This window comes from Pithys albifrons, chromosome 1, assembly GCF_047495875.1.
Source record: "Pithys albifrons albifrons isolate INPA30051 chromosome 1, PitAlb_v1, whole genome shotgun sequence".
Classification (NCBI taxonomy): domain Eukaryota; kingdom Metazoa; phylum Chordata; class Aves; order Passeriformes; family Thamnophilidae; genus Pithys; species Pithys albifrons.
Window position 1 is genome coordinate 123070077 of NC_092458.1, and position 21751 is coordinate 123091827.

Genomic DNA, 21751 nt, shown 5'->3' on the forward strand with positions numbered 1-21751 from the left:
AATAACCATTTTGTTCTGCCATGAATTCCAGCTCTTTACTGATTTTTACCTCCTCTGAAAAATCCTTATGATTTTTGAAAGCACAGTGAGTTTCTTCCTCTGTCCTTCAAAGAAGATCCAAAGCAGAATGCTTTAGAGCAATATTTTGCCTCAGTTTTTCACCATTGTCCTTCCAAAAGTCCTTTACAGCTCATGGTTAAACCATAAGAAAATAGTAACTCAAAAGGGTCAATGCCACATATTGGAACTGGGTTGTTAGTTTGCTATTTGCCTCATTGCAGGTGATTGCAAATGAATCCTGGGATTTCCTTTGTCCCTTTTTTCTTTTTTCCTTTTTTTTTTTTTAGTTGGAATATATGCAGTGTAGGAGCTCTAAACAAGCCTGTTCCAGGGAAAAAGGGATGTTTTTACTGTCCATCTAAATATAGAAGTACAGAGTGCAAGAAGGCAGGTCACTGAAATCATACTTTGTGTATCCCTGAATATATCTTAAATACCTCCTCTGTAAGAACAGGGTCAAGATTTCTGAATGATGTTGGTAAATCCAAATTTAGCTGTTCTGCAGGTGGAACTCCAGCCTGGGCTTCTCCTGCCAAGGCTCAGCTTGAGAAGGGAAAAAATGACATAAAATGAACCTGGGATAGAGGGCCCAGGGACTGGTGTGCTGTGTGAGTAGCAATGCACAGACAATACCTTTAAAAGCCAGTTCCACTTCTTTATTATTTAATTATTACTTTCAATTGAAGAAATTGATTTCACCTTCCTACGAGCCAGAGCTGTAATTTCTTTCCTACTTGTGGCTTTACTCAGCTAATTCCTCGGGCTGCACAACAGAATCTCAGCATTGGAAGCAGAGCTGCCTGCTGACCCAGAGGGCGAGGAAGGAGATGGCTAATCAATTAGTCAAATTGACATTGGCCTTCCCAATAGCAGCCTGGCAGATTGTGCTTCCACTAAGCCAGACATGAACAGCATGGCAGGCTCAAAAATATACCACATCTTGTTGCCAAATGTGGACCTTGAGGGCGCTGATTTGTGCAAATTCACTTGTTTAACTACTGGCTGAGGCGTTTCTAATGAGACAGACAGTACACTGGTGTCCTTTGGATGTGGCTCTGCCTTCGGTGGCTCGAGGTTTTGCTGGCACCCAGAGAGCAGAAAAATTTCTGTTGTCACCTTTCATTGAACTTGGAATTTTGGGGGAGGATTATCTGGATATTCACATAAAATTTTCTCAGTCCATTTTTTTAGCATCACAGTTTTGGTTTCTGGCTTGGTAGTGCAGCTCTCATAGTGCCTCAACTTATTTGGACCCATGGGTGCCCTCCCGGGTGTGTCTGCAGTTCATGAATTACATCTAAGCTAGTTTTAAACTAGGTGGCTCAGGTATTGATTATACTATTGCTGGAGGAACTTGAATTTAGTGTGAACTGCTCCTTTAATCTCTCCAGCAGCTGCCCTGTGAGCAGTACCTCAGTTTGCTAAGTTAAAGACCACTTGAAAATGTCAAAATGCTTGTAATCACACCTACACCCAGGCAACTCTGATGTAGATACACCCAAAAAGAGTTCAGTGTGTCAGATGGGAGCTGAGCAGCAAGTGATGTTTCTTTGTGAGCCAGAAATCTTAGCAAAGTAGGGGTGTGTGATGAGATAAACATTTGTTGATTTATTGTTCAGCATCTATGTTGCAATAGCTCCAGGATGGGCTTCCATCATGCTGCACAAAACTGTAAATGATGTTAACCTCAACCTCCAAAAGTTTTCAAATTTAAAAAACCAAAATCTCAGGGTCCTCTTTGGGTACATGCACCTCTGGTGAAGGCAATCCTGCCAGACGTCTGTGAGATACATAAATACATGCCAGGTGCTACACAAGTGTGTTCATCTGAGAGCTGCTTTTGTCAGATAGTTGAGCACAGAAAGGTGCAATATTAAGCTGTTCTTGTCACCTTAAGTTCTTTTTCTAGAGAAGAAGAAAAGGCTCGTCTGTCAGTTAGACTGCAGACAGAAATTCCTGTGCCTTTGCCCATTTCTCTCCTGACAAGGGAATAAATTGCTCCTTTAATTCAAAGCCTTCAGACCACCGAGAAGAAGGGACAATGTGTTGGCTTCAATCTAGTAGAGAAGTAGCAGTAATTGTCAAGGCAACACATTTCTGGCTCTCCAGTCCTCTGATAGAGAACACAAAGGATGACCAGCAAAATGTTTGCCACCTGGAAGAAATCCAGTGAGAGGATTTCCAAGTAGTTGAGTTGCTTTTAGCAGCATGTGCTGCTGGATCCCAGCCACCACTACTGAGAGATTACAGACTGGTGCCTGGGTCAGAGTAGCAAACTGTAGTACCCAAAACACTGGGCTGGTGAGTCAAAAAATGCAGGAGGAAAAAAAAAATCACAGAATCATAGAATATGCTGAGTTAGAAGGGACCTGTAAGGATCATCGAGTCCAACTCCTGGACCTGCACAGGCCCATCTCCAAGAGTCACACCATGTGCCTGAGAGTATCCTCCAAGTGCTTATTGAGCTCTGTGAGGCTTTGTGCTTTGACCACTGTCCTGGGGAGCCTGTTCAGTGCCCAACCACCCTCTGTTTAGTAATGAATTTTAATGATCCCATTGAAAACCTCTTCTTTCTCTTCCAGATCCAGCGAATTCAGCTCCATCTATTCTAGATGGGTTTGACCACCGTAAAGCCATGGCAGGACAGCGAGTGGAGCTGCCTTGCAAAGCATCAGGGCACCCGGCACCAAAGTACCGTTGGCTGAAGGACAATGTCCCCTGGGAGCCTGACAGCAGGTTCAGGCAGACAGTGACGGGGCTGCTCATCGAGGACACGCGGCCCTCGGACTCTGGCAGCTACGTCTGCGAGGTGTGGAACAACTACGGCACTGCCGAGATGGTTGGGAGGCTCCACGTCAAACGTAAGTCCTGGGCCGGACAGAGACCTCAGACCACTTCTTGCCTGGGTGTTTGCACCAGGGGAGGTGCTGCCTCATCTTGCTGCACCTTCTGCTTTGCTAATTTATCTCAGCAACAATTAAACTTCTCCGAGTTTTGGAAAACTGGCCCCGTGGAGATGAGTTCATTGGCCAACTGAGCAATCAGAAGTGCAAATAGGTGCAATTTCTGGTGTAGCTATGTAATTTATCACATGGAGGAGATGTAATTTCGAAGCTTGAGTTGGATGCTTAAAAGGAATTGCAAGTGTTCTCATAAATAAAGCTGCCAAACTCTCCCTGCCATGACTCATGCTGTTCAGTAATATTGAACACTCATACCTCCCCTCAGCCGAGTATTCAGGTGTGAATATCCTGAATGTTTCACAAATTCTACAAAGATAATTATTACTTCAGGAGAACCTCACTGGAAAAGTGTTATTCTTCTATTGTTATAAAAAAATTATTTCCTGGAATAGAAATAATAATTTGTGAACTCAGGTTTCCATCTATACAGCATGACAAGCAAATAAAATGGAGAAAGTTTGTGAGCAGTTCAGGCCATAAAAATACCTTCACAAAAAATTGCACATAATGGTTTGGAGCAAAATAAAACCAAGGTTAAAGTTCAGCAATTCATAAATTATAAAGGAGGAGCTTTGCTTCTCAAAATATTTATGATATGAGTTGAATTCAGTCTGCCTGGTATGACACAAAGTCAAAACTTCCAGAGATGTTGGAATTATATTGCTGGTGATACCAAGACACCCCCAGTGTCTGGTGATATGTTTTACCTCATGACTCTGCAGTCAAGCAGCCAGTAGATACTTTCTGGGTTAAGTTGACAGAAAGCAACAGTTGGGGAAAGGAGTTTTACCCTCCTCTGCAATGGAGAAAGTGGTTCACTTGCATGATCATGACTCTGGGGTGCTGGTGATGCCCTGAAGTGTGACTATTTTGTTGAATAGGTTGTTGACAGTTTTGAGACTTTGTGCTCTTTTTTATAGGAAACAGAGAGATATTCAGTGGTGATAGTAAATAGTGGTGATGGGCTGATTCCAATGGGATGAAGTTCAGTAAGGCCAAGTGTCTGCCCTTTGGCCACCCAACCCCCTGCAGCGCTCCAGGCTGGGCACAGAGTGGCTGGAGAGCAGCCAGGCAGAGGGACCTGGGGGGACTGAGGGACAGGAAGCTCAACAGGAGCCACCAGTGTGCCCAGGTGGCCAAGAAGGCCAATGGGATCCTGGCCTGGATCCAAACTAGCGTGGCCAGCAGGCCCAGGGCAGTGACCCTTCCCCTGGACTCTGCCTTGGGGAGGCCACACCTTGAGTGTTGTGTTCAGTTCTGGGCCTCTCAGTTCAGAAAGGATATTGAGGTGCTGGAGCGAGTCCAGAGAAGAGCAACAAGGCTGGAGAAGGGACTGGAGCACAAGTGCTGTGGGGAGAGGCTGAGGGAGCTGGGGTTGTTTAGCCTGGAGAAGAGGAGGCTCAGAGGTGACCTCAGCACTGTCTGGAACTACCTGAAGGGAAGTTATAGCCAGGTGGGGGTTGGTCTCTTCTCCCAGGCACTCAGCAATAGGACAAAGGGGCACGGGCTTAGGCTCTGCCAGGGGAAATTGAAGTTGGATATCAGAAAAAAATTCTTTCCAGAGAGAGTGCTCAGGCATTGGAATGGGCTGCCCAGAGAGGTGGTGGATTCACCATCCCTAGAGATTTTTAAACGCAGATTGGCCGTGGCACTGAGTGCCATGATCTACTAAATGGACTAGAGTTGGACCAAGGGTTGGACTCGATGATCTCAGAGGTCTTTTCCAACCCAATCGATTCTATGATTCTATGATTCTAAATCCCTTGTCTTTATAAGGAAGTCAAACCAATATATACAAAGCATGAGGTGAAATCTGTGTTCTGTAATGCTGATAACTATTGGGTGGCAGGATAAAGACTGCTTTCCTTGCATTTATGTTTATGACTTTCTTCAACACTTCCTCCTCTTTTGTATGGTGTCAAGCTTGCATTATGTATGTGCTACTGTTTCTAAAGGCTGACTTGAAAATGTTGCAGTACTCCCACATCAAACCAGAAAATGTTTTGAGTGCACACACTAAAACACTTCCACGTGGACAGGTCTGATGGATATCCATGGGTGTACTTATTTTAACACCTCCCACCCTTGAAAGCTAATCTCCTTATCACTGGTATTTACTGCTTACACCAGGGAGTAGCTTTGGAAAACATAAACTGGGTTTCTTTTGTAGGAAACTAAACCACAAGATGAGCTTCAGGAATGCACTTAATGCATCAGTTCAAATGTCCACACTGAACTCATGAGAAGTAATGTCCTACCCTCCCAAAACATGTGTAGTGCCTGTCTAGGCCCTCAGCACCAAGAGTGTTCTGTATAGATCTACTGTTAATTTGGGCATGGGATTATAACTTGTGTTGAAGAGGTTATCCCTATAGATCTATTTTTTTGTCATGGAAGTTGGTGGCTGAATGCTTCTTAGAGTAAACACAGTCATTTATTGTTTGTTTGGTTTGGTTTGAGGGTTTTTTAAGGGTATGGCTGTGATTTTTATTGTTCACCTTAACTATTCAAATTAACTAAGAGTTAATTTGTTACTTGCACAAAAATGCACATTGATCCTTAATAAGTTCTATTTCCCTCTCTCTTATTTCAACTTAATTCTCCAGAACCACTAAAAGCCACCATCAGCCCTCGGAAAGTCAAAAGCAGCGTTGGCAGCCAAGTGTCCTTGTCCTGCAGCGTGACGGGAACGGAGGACCAGGAGCTGTCCTGGTACCGCAACGGTGAGATCATCAACCCTGGGAACAACGTGCGGATCACCGGCGTCAACCGGGAGAACCTCATCATGGACGGCATGGCCAAGAGCGACGGGGGAGCTTATCAGTGCTTCGTGCGCAAGGACAAGATGTCTGCCCAAGACTATGTTCAGGTGGTTCTGGAAGGTCAGTCTCCACCTGTTCAGCCAGCCTGGTAGCCATGGGGATGTATAAGTTGTCTTTGGTGCTGTCATTGTAAAGTGAAGAGAGTGGACCTTAAAATAAGAGGGCACTCACGAACTGTCAGTGGGGCTTATTGTGCCCCACTCTGAGCAAAGAATTAGTGAAATAGAAAAGTTGATTTCAATACAAAAATCCTTCTGTGAGGAAAGATAATGCACAGGTACCTCCAAAATCCAGGCAGTGGGAGGATTGTAGGAAAATTTATTTCCAAAGTCTTGGAAGTCTTGAAGAACATTAACCTTAACAGCATTGTAAACACCGGGGCTGGGGAAAGACAAACTCCCTGTTCTTCTCAGGGCTTTTATCACCTCCAGCCATCCCCTCTGGGGGGGGCCTTCAAAGATGTCTGCAAGGACTTATCTTTTCCTCATACCAGGGAGAGTTTCTCTGGAATGCAGGAGGAGAAAACATCTAAAACTGTCTCTGGAAAAGATGCCTTTTCCAGGCAGGAAAGTCTTCCTAAGTGAAATAAGCCCAGATCTCCTCACCATAAACCTACCCTTATACCTTCCCAAGCAGTTCTCTGTTCAAATCCAGACCTCTCCTGAGCAAAGCTTTCCTGTTTGGCCATATTGGAGGAGGGCTCGGAGATCATCTTAAATAACTGACACAACATTCTACATGATAATCAAGTGAGGAAAGTCATCAATTTGTACAAATGCTGCTCACTAATGAGGCTGTAGTGCAGGTATGCCATGGACACTATTTTTAGAGTCTTTATAGGAAAAGAAGAGATTACCTGCCTGGACCGAGTTACCTCGGCAACCATCTCCCGTGACTAAGAAAGCCTAAAGAGCATATTGATAATCTATCATAGTGTCGAGAGAGTGCAGGTTATCAGAGAGCAACAGCAGGAAAGATTTCAAAGACACTTGGGTCTCACTGGGAAAATAATGTCTGCTTTCATCTCAAAAAAAGCCTGTCACTTGAATTAAAAAAAGGGGGGAAAAAAAGAGGAGGAGGCATGGCAGAGGGACATAGTGTACACACTCACAGATTTATTGGTCCTGTGTCAGCTTTCTCTCAGGATAAAAAGCTTTCTTTTTTGTTGCTGTTGTTCTGTTTTCTGAGGGGTGACAGTATCTAATACACAGCAAAGGAGAGGAAGAGAGTTAGAGGTGAAAATAAATAAATAAATAAATAAGACCTCTGTCACACAATCAGTTGGACAGAAATTAGAGAGGGGTGCAGAGGAAAAAAATTATGCAATCAAATAAAATCAAATGCTCTTCCATGGATGCTGAGGCCTTTCCACATTCTGAGAGTGCTGTGTTTATGTTTTTTACCATATGGAAAAGAAGGAAATCTTGCAGCCCTGTTTTTAATTCTGTTTTTTGGGGAGTTACACACATCATGCCAGTTCCCTCAGTTTCCTGTGTGATGGAGCACTGAAATTGCAATGGAGGAATTGTGATTTCCAGGGGAGTTGTTATGGTTCAATCCTCCTAAATTTGTGAGTAATAGCAGACTGTACATGAAGAGACAAACAAATAGGGCATCACACAGGACATGAGACCTTTCAGTCCTGTCCTGGCATCCTCTGTAATGTTGTAGGAACCAAAGTAGTTAGCTTGTTTGTCACTTGGCTCTTTAAAACCAAACTTCAGACTAGACTGCTCCTTCTATTCTTACTGCTCCCAACTACACTGAAATTCCTTCTACATACAGCTTTGCAAGGAATATTTTCAAAGGAAAACAAGCATGCATTGAAAGACCTTAGAACTTCCTAATAATGTGATGTCAGCACTGCCAAATGCTCCCCCACTGAACCCTCTGGAGAGGTGGGTATTTAATCCTGCTCCCTGCTTACAAAGTTTGTGTCCATCCATTTCCTTTATTCACTTGCCTGATAGAGGCTGAGTAAATGGGGAGATTGTTCACAAGAGAAAGCATTTGACTGATCTCATCGAGGGAAATACTTATCTGTAGCATAAAATGACCACAGAAAGAAATTGGCATTACTGCTGTTACCAGCAATCTGTGTTCAGAAAAGCTTAATTTAACACTTTCCTAAAGTGGGTGTTGTGGGTCAGGACTAAACTGCATTGGCATAGCTGTGTGGAATTAGCCTATGCAAGTTATGCCTGGCTCTTGGCAATAGGATTCATCCATAGCTTTCCAAGAAGCTGCAATTTTCCAGGAGAAGAAAACCCCCAAGTGTATTGAGGTTTTCCTGTATGTCTTTTGTGATGAATCACACATGGCTTTAAAAGTTTTCTGCAGGGGCCCAGAAGGTCCAATAGCTGTGCAGATGCCTGATCCATCTATTCAAGTGTTTTTTCCTACAGCAGTCAGTACCAGGTTTCTCAAGAGATGAAAAAGAAGCCTGCCATAAGCAAAGGGTGATTTAAGCGTTCTACTACCAAAATTTGTTTCCCTCTCTCAATAATTAGAGTTACATCCTGGAATGCAGTTGTTTGCATCACTTCTAAAAGAGACCTCGGCTCATGTGTTAGGGTTCAGGATAGAGGGAACCACATAAGCACCATTTTCCTGCTTTTCTTTCCCTCGGCAGATGGAACTCCCAAAATCATCTCTGCCTTCAGTGAGAAAGTGGTGAGTCCAGGAGAGCCAGTGTCCCTCATGTGCAACGTGAAGGGGACTCCCCTGCCCACCATCACCTGGACTTTGGATGAAGATCCCATTGTGAAGGACGGCAGCCACCGGATCAGCCAGATTATCACCTCTGAGGGCAACGTGGTCAGTTACCTGAACATCTCCAACACTCAGGTCCGAGATGGGGGCGTTTATCGCTGTACTGCCAACAACTCTGCTGGAGTCGTCCCGTACCAGGCTCGAATAAACGTAAGAGGTGCTTGTCAAATCAGCTCCTCAAAAAAAAACAACACACATAAGTCATTGTAGTGGAGAAGAAGATTGTTGCATGTGATGAAATGAGTCTTGGAATGCCAAAACCAACTTACTGTTTTCCCTCTCCTTTTCTTCTTCCCCACTCTGTTTTCCCTTCCTGTCTCTCCAACCCCATCTAGAAAGGGTATGGTATGGTTAAATACTAGAAGAACCCTTTGGCTTGTGTTCTACAGTCTGTTTTTCCTATAATCATCTCTATTAACTCACAGTTTCTTTACTTTAGTCCTGCTGTGCATGGGGTATTTTACTTTTCTTTCCTCCTTCACTTGTCCAGCATTCATTATAATTATTCATGTATGCAGAACTTTAGCTTGAATTTCTGGTTCTACATGGCACAAATACCCATCCTCATGGTATTATACTTTATACACATAAAAAATAAAAAGCTGTCTTGGTCACTGTTCTCGTGTGTAACAGGATTCTACCTTTGTATCAGTGTTACTATTTCCCATTAATTAAATCACAGTCAGCCCTTTAATTTTATCAGCAAAGATTTTATCAGGCTGGGTAGAGCAAACATATCCCCCCACATAATTAGTATGGATGCTGCAGGGTGAGGAAAAACTAGAGCATATAAAGATTAGGGAAACTGCTTAAGTAGCTCTTGGAAGGATGAACTGTCAAATGTTAAGAAGCGTCATATGAGCCACATCCCTAAATGGCCTCAAAATTTGTACCCCCAGAAAAATTAACACACACCTTTCCTCGAGCAGATGTGCCTTTAAATTGTTTCCAAGAGTTTCTTTTTCCCTTTCCAGGGCCAGCCAGCATCCGGCCCATGAAGAACATCACGGCCATAGCCGGGAGGGACACCTACATCCACTGCAGGGTCATCGGCTACCCCTATTACTCCATCAAGTGGTACAAGAACTCCAACCTGCTCCCATTCAACCATCGCCAGGTGGCGTTTGAGAACAACGGGACGCTGAAGCTTTCGGATGTGCAGAAGGAGGTGGACGAGGGGGAATACACGTGCAACGTCCTCGTCCAGCCCCAGCTGTCCACCAGCCAGAGCGTGCATGTGACCGTGAAAGGTGAGGCTACCTGGGAAAACCAGGGCCAGGCTAATTGCTGTGGAGTTTATGGAGAGGCAGAGTGGTACACACGGGGTTGTCGTGGCAGGCAGATAATGAGCACTTAAGAAGGTTAATCCAGATTTGTGCTTATTTTTAACGATGACACAGATGCTAAACAGTTGCTGTGTCTTGTTCTTTCTTGACTTTTACCCTCCTTCATTCAACTGGCAAAGTGGGGAGCCCTCTAAGTGGGAGCCTTGCAGTGGCAACTCGTCCATGAGCATTTTTGCCTGCAACAATTAAGTCAGGAGATTAATGGTTTGTGCCTTACATTTCACTGGTGACTGTTTTCTCTGTGGGATAACAAAGTTCAAATCTTTATCAGCCAGTCACTTTCCAGCTCTTAAAAAATGAGATGACAATTTTCATGTCTGTTTTTTTGCCAATAAGCAGAGACAGGAACTAAAAGCATTAACCTTGCCTTCCTCTTATTAAGTGATTATCTGAGTGCTCTTCACGCTTAGAAACGTAACACTGTAAATAAATGTGACTTGAAATTCTAATAGGATGCTAAAAGTCTATTCAAATGGTCCAAAACAAGGATGTTCAGATGGCCCTGAAAGGCTTCAGCAATAGATGAAGAATAGAAAATTTTAGCATTGTGTCCTGACTATTCTGATATTGGCAATGTTCAGACCTATTCATACGGATACAAAAGACAGAAAACCTGATTGCAATAGCACTAGTTTTGTGCAATGGGGCCACTAAATAGGGCAATTCATGTGAACTTGTAGGAAGAATTGAGGTATGATTTCACTGTTCCTGGAGCTCTTTGAAACTTTTCCTGGACTTTTTTTCTTTTTTTTTTCCCTGGGGGGAGGAAGTAAGGAAGGTTGATTCCTGTATCCATTCTCGGCTAAGATACAGTAAAGTAAAATGACTTTTTTATAGATATCTGATCTTTTAACTCCTTTCTGCTCTGGTAGTTTTGCCCTTTGATATCAGTCTGGAGTGAGGTAATTGCTAATTATTTCAAGAGGTTTAGGGGATTAGCTTTAAGCCATGAGCAATTTGGACTCTGAAAGGCATGACATCTCACACACCTGAGACCACCTGGGGCACTGGTCACATGCAGTGGCATAAAAGGCCTTCTCTTTTCATGCATGTTGGACCTTGCTTGACATCACAATAATCTCACACATTTGTTGATACAGTTTAGGAACTGAATGACAAATCAGTAACTGTGTTGCTGCTGCACTAACAGGCCACTGTGGTAAATCTGGTGGGGAATGCTGCCTCTTAAATGATACCATTCTTCAAATGACTGTCAAAATGAATGTAGCCAGACAAAACAAATCCAGCAGTGCATCCTTACAGCTCAGGCATTTAGATCAAAAACAATACCAGTCACTGAGAACGCTGGCTGGTACCTCAGGTACAATACTGTTTTATCTTCCATTAGGTTACAATTTCAAACTTGACAATTCCTCCCCCAGAAAGCAGATTTCCAGCCCTCTCAGTTTTGATTGAACTGTTGCTTTTGTCAATGATTTGATTTCCTTGGAGGTGTTCTAGTCTAGTTTTGGTTATTCAGTGCCATTGGCTGATCAGAAATCTCAAACAGTGAACGAATATGCTCTGAATAACTTTCATAAACTTGTGGCACATTTAAAGGCTGACAGAGGGCTGAGCTGCAGAGGACTGAACTGCTGCTGGAATGGGTTGGGTTGGAAGGGACCTTAAAAATTATCTTGTTCCAAATCCCCACCATGGGCAGTGACATCTTTCTCTAGATCAGGTTGTTCAGAGCCCCATCCAGCCTGGTCTTGGAACACGTCCAGGGATGGGGCAATCACAGCATTTCTGGGCAACCTTTTGCCAGGGCCCCACCACCCTCACAGTAAAGAATTTCTTCCTAATATCCAATGTAACCCTGCCCTCCTGCAGTTAAATCCATTCCCATTGTCCTGTCATAGAATAGAATCATAGAATCAACTGCATTGGAAAAGACCTCTGAGATCATCAAGTCCAACTCTTGGTCCTTTACCAGATCATGGCACTCAGTGCCACTCCAATCTCAGTTTAAAAACCTCCAGGGATGGGGAATCCACCCCCTCTCTGGGCAGCCCATTCCAATGCCTGAGCACTCTCTCTGCAAAGAATTGTTTTCTGCTCTCCAACTTCAATTTCCCCTGGCAGAGCTTGAGCCCATCGTGCCCCCTTGTCCTATTGCTGAGTGCCTGGGAGAAGAGACCAATCCCCACTTGGCTAGAACTTCCCTCCAGGTAGTTATAGACTATCACTCCATGCCCTTATGAAAAGTCTTCACCTTCTTGTAGCCCCTTTTATGTACTTAAAGGCTGCTATAAGGTCTCCTCAGAGCCTTCTCTTTTCCATGCTGAACAACCCCAGTTCTCTCAGCCTGTCTTCATAACAGAGGTGTGATGGCTCATCTCTCAGGTGCTCCATAAGGCAGGTGCCTTAGAGCAGCCCAAATTGCAACACAGGATCACAGAATATGTCAAGTTAGAAGGCATCCACATGGGCCATTGAGTCCAACTCCTGGCCCTGCACAGGACCATCCCAAGAGTCACATCACGTCCCTGAAAGCATCATCCAAATGCTCCCTGAGCTCTGGCAGCCTTGGGGCTGTGCCTACTGCCCTGGGGAGCCTGTTCAGTGCCCACCACCCTCTGGGGGAAGAACCTCTTTCTAATATCTAACCTAAACCTCCCCTGACACAACTTCAGGCCATTCCCTCAGGTCCTGTCACTGGTCCAGAGCGCATGCAAAGCAAGCATGTCACTGTGGCTCAAATCTATTGGAGTGGCCAAATTTGGCTGCCAAGTGCCCTCCCTACTCCATCTTGCCCTGGCCTTGACAAGACACTGTTATTTGAAAACAAAAGTTTAATAACCTGACCTCATATGCTAAGCCTAAAAAGTTAGAGGTGAGCTTTATATGTTAGACCTGAACAGTTCTCAAGGTTCCTCTCTTGTATCTGGAGGGCAGTATTGCCACAGTGGATTCTTAGATGGTTATGTGTTGTTTTCCATAGCTACTTAGTGATTTTATCTAACATATTAGGGGGAAGTCAAGAGTAGCCTGTTGCTTTAAAATATTATTAATGTGTGTGTTGTCTTTTCATTTTATAGACTCCAATGTTAATGTGATGAGTTTCAGGCACTTATATTTGATACTGAGAATACCACATATGGTCTAGCTTGCATATTGATGGTTAAAAGTACTCTGAACTATGACATTGTCAGGGAGTTAATGTCAGTGTTCCAATATCCTTATTTATGGTTCAGACTCTCCTACCATCAGTGCACTTACTTCTTCTCCAGAGAAACAGATGGAGAATTATTGCCCACCTTCAACACCCCAAGTCCTTTGGTTTGCTCTCAGTTCTGCTACAAGCTTGCTGGGTGACCTCAAACCATCCACTTGAAGGGTGATTCAGAATAGATGAGACTTAATGAGCTGTTATTTAGTATTTTATTCCCTCCATGTTCAGTTCTGAGGACATAATCATTAATTTCCTCTTGAGCTTATAGAACCTCTGTGGTATCAGAATGTTTCAGAAACAACATGTTCATTTTTAAAACCCACCTGGGTGATCAGCAGTGCTTTAGAAAATGGCAACTGAGGCACAGACTGAACTAAAAGTATCCAGAAATTTTCGTATGTTTGATTTCAGAAGCCTACTGCTTAATTTTTCCAGTTCACCTGCTATTACATCACATTTATATGTTCAAAGCTCTGCTCCCATTGAAATGAAGTTTCTTCTGAGAGTTCTGTTTCCTTCTTCAGAGCATTCACATCACTCAGCTTAACCACCCTCTGGGAAAGACAGATTTAAGTAATTTAATTAGCTCTATCTGAGAGATCTGTGGCAAAGGTGATGCAGAATTTGTCTCTGCAGGGCACCATTAGGTGAGCAAATGGCTTTTCTCATTGGCAGTCCTCTGCCACATTTACTTCCCACTTTCCAAATCCTCCAGCACGTGAAACATCCTTGTTCTGCCTTGAATGGGGACTTGCTGAAATCAACATTTAAATAAAGATACGCAACAGCATCAGCTGTAATCAAATACAAGAGGGCTGCCCATTCTGTAGGGTGTTTGGGGGTTTACAAACATCAGAATCAAAGTGAAGTCATTCTTTGGAGATCAAGTCACAGGTAGAAGAACAGAAAGTTTCTTGACCATAATTCCAAATGAAATCCTGGCTGCCAAGGAACCTGAGGGGGGGTTCAAAGCCTTGCTGTGCAGGCTCCCACCTGACAGGCTGCCAGGAAGCCAAAACCCTGGGAGATGGGCATTTATGTGCTACTCAACCTTAGGCCCTACTTCTTTGCACTGTTGATCAGAGGAATGAATTAGACACCCCATGAAATCAGTTATCCCACTTTTTAGGAATAACTGGTGTCCTTGACTGCATAGCCACCCATGCCAGAGGTCTGCAGCCTCCAAATAACTGTCCTACAGAGATGTGGCATGTCAGTCCCCTCCCCTTTGCCTTTTCCTTGTCTCTGTTCCCAAATCTGGCTTTGGAAGCTGGTAGTCCCAGAAGCTGCTGGGAGCTGAGCGGGATCAGCTGGCAGGAAAACATGCAGGTTTCTGCTTGGCACACACAGCTCTGTTGGATCCGTGCCCGAGTCCTGACGGAGCTTTTTGGAAATCAAGCCATCTTGGCATTATTATTTTATATTTAGACAAATGAATTGGCCAGTTCTGACACCAAGCTATGAAAACTGCCCACCCTGTAATGCATAAGTAACAGGGGGAGACTATGACTGTACTTACATACATAATTTCTGGTCTTCTATACCTGTCAACCACTTGCCTTTGCAACTATAATAATACCTCTTCAACATGTTTTGCTTTGGCCCATGTTAAATTTTCTTTTCCACTTGTTTTTTGTAAAGTGAACTTTTCTCTCCTTCATTCAAAGTGGAAACAGTAGTTACTGACATCCTCAGAAGTAATCACTGAGATTAGCCCTGCACAGGTCCTTGCCAAGAACAGAATTATTCTCAGCAGCACTGATTTCTCACTCTGTGTTTGGCCCAGCTCTCGTGGTGTTTTGGGGGGTTCATATAGATCTGCCACTGGCAGAGTGCTACCAAAGTCAGAGATCCTAAGGAGAAGAACATCCTGTAGAAGATTCATGTTTTGTGTCCATTCATTCTCAGAATGACCTGTCCTCCTTAATTTTCTTTATCTCATCCTTGCCCAAATCCTGGCTCTTCTGCTCTGGGTTCCAAAATCAATGTGTCCTCCATGGCTTTGTCATCTCATTTTTTCATTGCCTTTTTCTCATGACTCAAAACTTGCTTTCACTTTCAGAGCTCCCAACCTTCTCTCCAGCCTCTAGTTACAGCTTTGGTCTAGTTGACAAATTGGTGTTTGGTCAAAGGTTGGACTCGATGATCTTGGAGGTCTTTCCCAACTTAAATCATTTGGTGATCCTGCCAGGCTTCACTTGCTCCATCTCCTCTGGGTTTCAGCCTGTGCCCCCTCATGTGGCTCTCTGTTCCCTATCACTGCTGTGCCTCATCCCACTGTTCCTTGCCCCAGCCTTGCATCCCCAGGCAGTTTCCCAGCTCTGCTTTACCAACCCTTATCACCTCTGCAATCCCACCACAAGCCCTGTGCCAACTTCTGACATCCCTCCACTGGCCCAAATGCAATTCTAGAATTCCCTTGTTCCCCTGTGTGCCACTTGGAGCTTCTGCTCCACCCCTTGCTGCTGCCACCTGCATGCCCAGGAATACAGGCTGGTTCCCCACGCTGGTTCCTTGGCCTCCACATCTCCTTTCTTTCTCTCTGCATCCAAACAACCTTTTTCATGCTCCCTGGGCCCAGCACAGGCAGCTGTTCAAGCACTAGAGAGACAAATCTACTCTGACTTCTGACTTCTCACCAGGCTGCACCTGCCCCACATCTGGAACTGGCTCAGACACTGAGGGTAATGCCACAATGTGTTCAGTGCTACTCAGTCCCTGGGAGGTCTTTGCTGTTAGTCAGGGTATGATCACTGTGGGATTTTTGTCCATTTGTTTACTCAGTTTTACTCAGACAACAAAATTTGGGCACCTTTTGTGATGACTTTTCATAAGGACAGCAAGAATATCTGATGCTACTGCCATCACCTGCCAAACTTGAAATCCTTGCTGCTAACTGCTGGGTCTTCTCAGATTCTCACAGTATCTTTTTTTTTTTTACTTTTATAGTAGAATTTATTTATACTGCATCTCTATTTTTCCACTCTCACATCTTATTTTGGAAATGGCCAAAGAGTTGTAGCTGAAGCTTTCCAGCTGAAGTGACTCAGCCTGAGGCAGACACCTGGCCTGGAAAAATGTTCTCCAAACAAAAGTCAAACTGCAAGCAGATGAAAATAGTCTTTTAATAAGAAGTGTTGGCAAACAAAACAAGAGGTTTTATTACCCACCCCATCTGTGAGTTTCGTATTTCCATTGAAAAAAAACCCCTTTGAGTTGGAAAGATGGTAAAATAATGATAGCAGCATCTCTTTTACAGCATTTTAGTAGATCTCAGAGCATTTTAAAAACAGGAGTGAGTTATTATCTCCATTTTTTCATTATGCAAGTTATAGTAATAGTTTTCCCAGCTCCAGTAAAAGCCATCAGTAGTAAGTGATGATTTTCTTGTCATCAGTCTCGAGGGACACATTCTCAAGTAAACAGCCTGCTGCTATTCACACTTCTCCAACATGAATTAATTGAAAAAGAAGCCCCTGAGAGGGAAGGGTACTGCATCATTAAAATAAAAAGTGTGGTGTTCAAAAGGACTGTTTCTGATCTTGCAGAGCTTATATATCTCACTGATCTAGAAGGCTTCTCAGTGCCTTATACCAAAGTGGCAGCACTTCACCTGTTGTGAACCACGACAAAGAATTGTACCAGCCTTGTGTCTTTTTAAAAAACAAGCAAACCAGATAGGGGCTACTTGTAAATAACTTCATGCTGCTCCCATTTGAATAGATTCTCCTTCTCTTTCCTGGGAAACATCTAGCTTTTTCTAGGCTATTAAATATTATTGGTGAATTTGCATTGAAGTTCTGTTCAGGGCTGGTTTAGATGGTGAAAAATGTGCAGGCACAAAAGGGGAAAAACATTAAGGTTCTTGGGACCATGGTGCATTCTGTCATCAATCAATCTGTTAATCTGTACAAGTTTCAGCCCATGACATGGAGTATGGCAAGTGTGGGTTCAGTTTCATGCACACATCTGAGATCTTCTCTGTCCTGGTGGCTGAACCTCACCAATAAATTGAGTCAGAAAAAACTTCTGGCCTTGATGTCCTTCAGATACTCCTTGCATTACATCACTTTCTGCCTTTTCACTCTCCCACGCTGTATGGATTGGGATCCCTTCAAGCCTGTCACAACTTCTTCAGGAAGAAGTGTTCAGATGTCTCAAAGTGACAGAGTTGTCACAGGCAGGAGTCATGCAAGGACCACATGGTGAGGACGGGCAAGAATGTGCAGTTGTGCAAAACACGCTGCAAAAATGGCCCTGCCAGTCTCCCTCAGCTCTCAGAATGGGCATGGGGGGCCAGCAGTGGTAGAGTCTGATTCAAGGGAATGTGCACTTCATCAGGGATGTCTCTTTGTGAGAATCCAGCATCTAACCTGTAGAAATGCCTCAAGAAAAGAACAAAACAGTCTGGTCTTCTTGGCAGGTCTGTGTAAGTCTTTTTTGCAGTTCAACAAACAGCAACTCGAGGTTGGCTTTGCATTAAAACAGCTGACTTACCTTCTTTAAAATCTCACAAGTGTCATGTGGATGCTGCAGTTTTGCCTTGTTTTGCAGGAATCCACTTCTAATATTCCTAATGACTTCACCTCTGACACTGCAGGGAATGGTCACCCAAAAATATCTGTTAAAGTTGTTTTGTTGCTATCCTGGTCTTCGTGCTGAGGAATTACCACGTAAAAGTACAAAACTTTTCACTTAAATCTAAAGTAAAGCTGTCTGGGTTTGTGCACAGTCTTGGATCTTTCAAACACAAGTCTCTGTATGGATGCCTTTATTTTTTAATTATGTAAACAATGTGAAATGGGCCTTAATACTTGAATAAGAGCCTCAGCTTAGGAGTTCAGGAGTATTGGATGTTATGCTTGGGTTTGTCAATAGCCAGACCTCCTCTCTCTTACAGTGCAGCTTTATTGACTTAAGGTTTGGAAAAAGTAAAATTCTTGCTCTTTTTCTCTGTGTGTGTTTTGTTTCAAATTGTTTTTTATAAATTCATTGAAACGACTCTTAAAGTTTTAAGCACTTTCCTGCCCCATGTTAGTGTGAGCCATTAGCAGTGTGTGTGCAAGTACACGTAGTAAGGACATATAGGAAACAAGACTGAGTGTGTTTGGCAGGTCTGGAGTACCCTGGCTGAGTTTCAAATCAATGTGCAAAACATGTATCATCCTAAAAAACCTCCAAAGGAACAACCCTGTGAAGCAGAAGGGTGGTATAAAATCAGCTGCTTGTGTACAGTCCTGGGGTGAAGGTGAAAGGGATGCCAGTGTGAAAGCAAACAGCTCAAGGGAATGATTTCCAGAGACAAAGATAATTCTATTAAAGCCCCTTCTGATCTAAATCTGTAACTTTTGGCTCTGATTTTGTCAGTCTTAACTTTACACAGCTATACCTGAGGACAAAGATCATTTTAGATCCTGTAGGGGCTTAACAAGGGCAATAGCTCTGGACTAGGCTCCAAAAGAATAGTAAAAATAACTGCTTAGTACTTCTGGACATATAACCTACAAGGGAGACATAATCAGGCAGCACTTTAACAATGAGGGTTAACTGTTTGTTAATATGCTCTTGCAGCTGCTTTCTTACCTTCAAACCAAGGTTTTTTCTTTTAAAAATGAATAGCAGATGCATCCCCTTGGGCAGGGAACTGAGCCCCCCACCATCCCAGGTTTGCAGGGTGCTTCACTATGATCAGGGCATGCACTTTTCCCCTCCCAATAGGGGCTGAAAGGACCCCTTTCAGTTCTATAGATGGATGAGACATGATATAAAAGCACTCTTGGCTTCTATGCAACATTGGAAATCCTCTCTTCTTTTGGAGGAACTCCCATAGCAGCATCAGGGAGCCTCTGAGCCACTGGTGTTGCTTGGCAAGAAAGGGGAGTGGGGACTAAGGGGAAGGGTAAAGCCTTAGCACCTGAAAGCTGAGCTCACACAGCTGCCCAAGGAGGCTGCACAGTTTGCTGGTTATTACTTAGCATCAGCCACCAATATGCATGGCCAAAACTATTTTAAATTGCAGACACAGCTCCCGGAATTGTGTTGTTGCAAGAAAATGCATTAGGGAAGTGTTTATACTGCTAAAGCACAGGATGACTTTCATTTTGCTGTGCAGAGCCACGGGAGGAGACCAGCATGTTCACAAGGCTGCTGCAGGAAACAGGCCATCTGCAGGATGCTCTGTTTCAGTGAATCATCTCAGCAGTTCCTTCCGACATAACTCCCATGGAACCGAGGGCAAGAAATGAAGGATGTTCCTCTGCTAATGGAGAGCAGCGTGGAAGCCCTGCCTGCCCTCCTTTGCAGTAATCTCCCAGAGGTGCAGGAGACCTTGCTAGGGCACAAAAACATAATTTCAATCTTCCTGTATTAGCACTAATGAGGCTGGCCCATGCTCCTCTTCTTAAACAGACACTTAATTCAAGCACTCATCAATAAAGCACTCCCAAGACACTGCACTTGGTTGCACAAAGCACAGATTTTCACTCTCTGACCCACTGCAGGGAGAGAGAAACATCCCTTCCACTGACACAGTCACAGGCACATATCCTGTTCTCTCTTTCTCCAGTTAAGATGTAACAACATAAATATAAAACAGCATCATTTCACCTCCCCAGAAAATCAAATACAAGCTTTGAAGTATGGTCAAACTCAAGCTACAGATAGGGCAGGAAAATACAGAAACACACCTTGAAGTATTCCAAACACATTTAAATATCTGTCCTACTGTAAATTTTATCTCTCAAAGTACTAAACATCCCTGTTATATTTTTAGTGCTGTTTGGCAACGATACAGTTATAGCTTGCAAAAAAAAGTCTCCACATGTTAGTTAATCAAGCTTGATATTTTCTTCTGTCAAGGATATATGTCAACTTTGTACTGCATATATATATATATATATATGGATGGCAAATTTATCATTTCAGTAAAATTAATTGCTCAACTTCATCATATCTTTTTAATAAGTGATTTTTTTTTCTGATCATTTCCTTCTTCAAAATAGCAGCTAGAAAGTTTATCTACTATGTTAGGTCACCAGAAACTTCTTTTATCAGCCCAAACTGGGGAATATTGTACTTGAAAAATGTTCTTCAATACTTCAAAGCTGTTGCTAGACTACTTAGTTCTGTTAAAGTACTGGTTTTTAAAATCAGCTCCTTGTCAGGACTGCAAGCTGCTGCAGGTGGAATATACATTATATTTTATGAAGCAGAAATATATGTTGATTTCCTCTATATCCTAAAAACCCGAGTAGAGGGAAAATGTGCTGTCTATAAATATTTTAGGCAATTTCTGGAATGCTCTGCAGGCTGCTACTTAAATTTTAGAGTTGGTAAATGCAGCCTTGCAAATCAATATTTTCTGAAAAATAATTCAGTGTGACCAAATGATCCTGCTCCCTGTTTTCTTCATCAGGGAGATGCAGAGTGAAGATGCACATAATAATCCTTGAGCAACATTTTCTCTGACTTCTGGTATCATTTAGTCCACGAAAGATTGGTTGAAATTTGTTACACACTCAGCACAAAATAGAGATGCAATTTGCCACCCTGATGTGAATTTTAGAATACCTTTCAGTAATGATGCCTGAGAGTATGAGGAGGGTTTGGGCAGAAATGTTCGAGGGGGGAGCTGGCATTTAGCAGATATTTGCTCTCATCAGTGGGAAAGGTTATGTCAAAACCTTTTGACAGACACAGTCAAGTAATTTCTCACTCCCATTTATATTATAAACTGCTCGTCAATAAATGCAGAGAGAATTTGGCCTTTTTCTGCTGAGGTACAAAGAATGTGAGATAACTCAGGGAATGGCTTAGCTGGGCTAAGGTAGCTTGGAGAGGCAGGCAGGCATTTTGCCTCTCTTTGTGACAACAGGTCCCCAGTGCTCAAAGTTCAAATAAACACAGTAATTCATACCGAGTTTCTTTTACTCCCTCTGACTGATCTACCAGGTTTTCACAATGCAACGGGACAGGTTTTAGTGGTGTGAGAGATGGCAGACTGGCAAAGTCCTGAGGCATGTCAGAAAAATTGATTGCAGTGGTACTTCTTACTGCCACAGACAGTGAGCCACTCCTGGAAGAAGCCAGGGAAAGCCTGTAAGGATGAGCTGTGTTATCCTGTGCCTGATGTCACCTCTGTGACAGTTCTGTGTGGTCATAACTTCTCCTCATCAAATGGCCTCACAGCTTAACTGGAAACCAGAGAGTTAATATTTGATTTCTGTCAAACTCTGACACCATGATGTGCATGTGCACAGGAATTTGAACATGTCTTGGAACAACACCCTGGTCCTTTGGGAGTTTTGTTATCATAGAATCATGGAATGGTTTGGGTTGAAGGGACGTTAAAGCTCATCCAGTGCCACCCCTGCCATGGGCAGGGACACCTTCCACCAGCCCAGGTTGCTCCAAGCCCCGTCCAACCCAACCTTGGACAATTCCAGGGATGGAGCAGCCACAGCTTCTCTGCCCAGCCTGTGCCAGGACCTGCCCACACTCACAAGGAACAATTTCATCTTAATATCCAGTCTGACCTTACTCTGTCAGTTTGAAGCCATTCCCCCTTGTCCTGTCACTCCAGGCCTTTGTAAATGGTCTCTCTCCATCTTTTCT

The 21751-nt window shown here is 43.5% G+C and overlaps 1 protein-coding gene across 2 annotated transcripts in view; it reads left to right on the forward strand.

The window, feature by feature from the left end:
• DSCAM (DS cell adhesion molecule) overlaps window positions 1–21751 on the forward strand; it is a 465618-nt gene that overhangs the window by 276414 nt on the left and 167453 nt on the right. Inside the window, exons 5-8 of one of the 2 annotated variants that reach the window (XM_071566625.1) lie at window positions 2643–2921; window positions 5630–5905; window positions 8478–8774; window positions 9592–9867. In XM_071566625.1, coding sequence (XP_071422726.1) covers window positions 2643–2921; window positions 5630–5905; window positions 8478–8774; window positions 9592–9867 — 1128 coding nt within the window. Of the gene's footprint in view, window positions 1–2642; window positions 2922–5629; window positions 5906–8477; window positions 8775–9591; window positions 9868–21751 lie in introns of those variants that run through there. The other variant, XM_071566633.1, reaches the window with a different exon arrangement.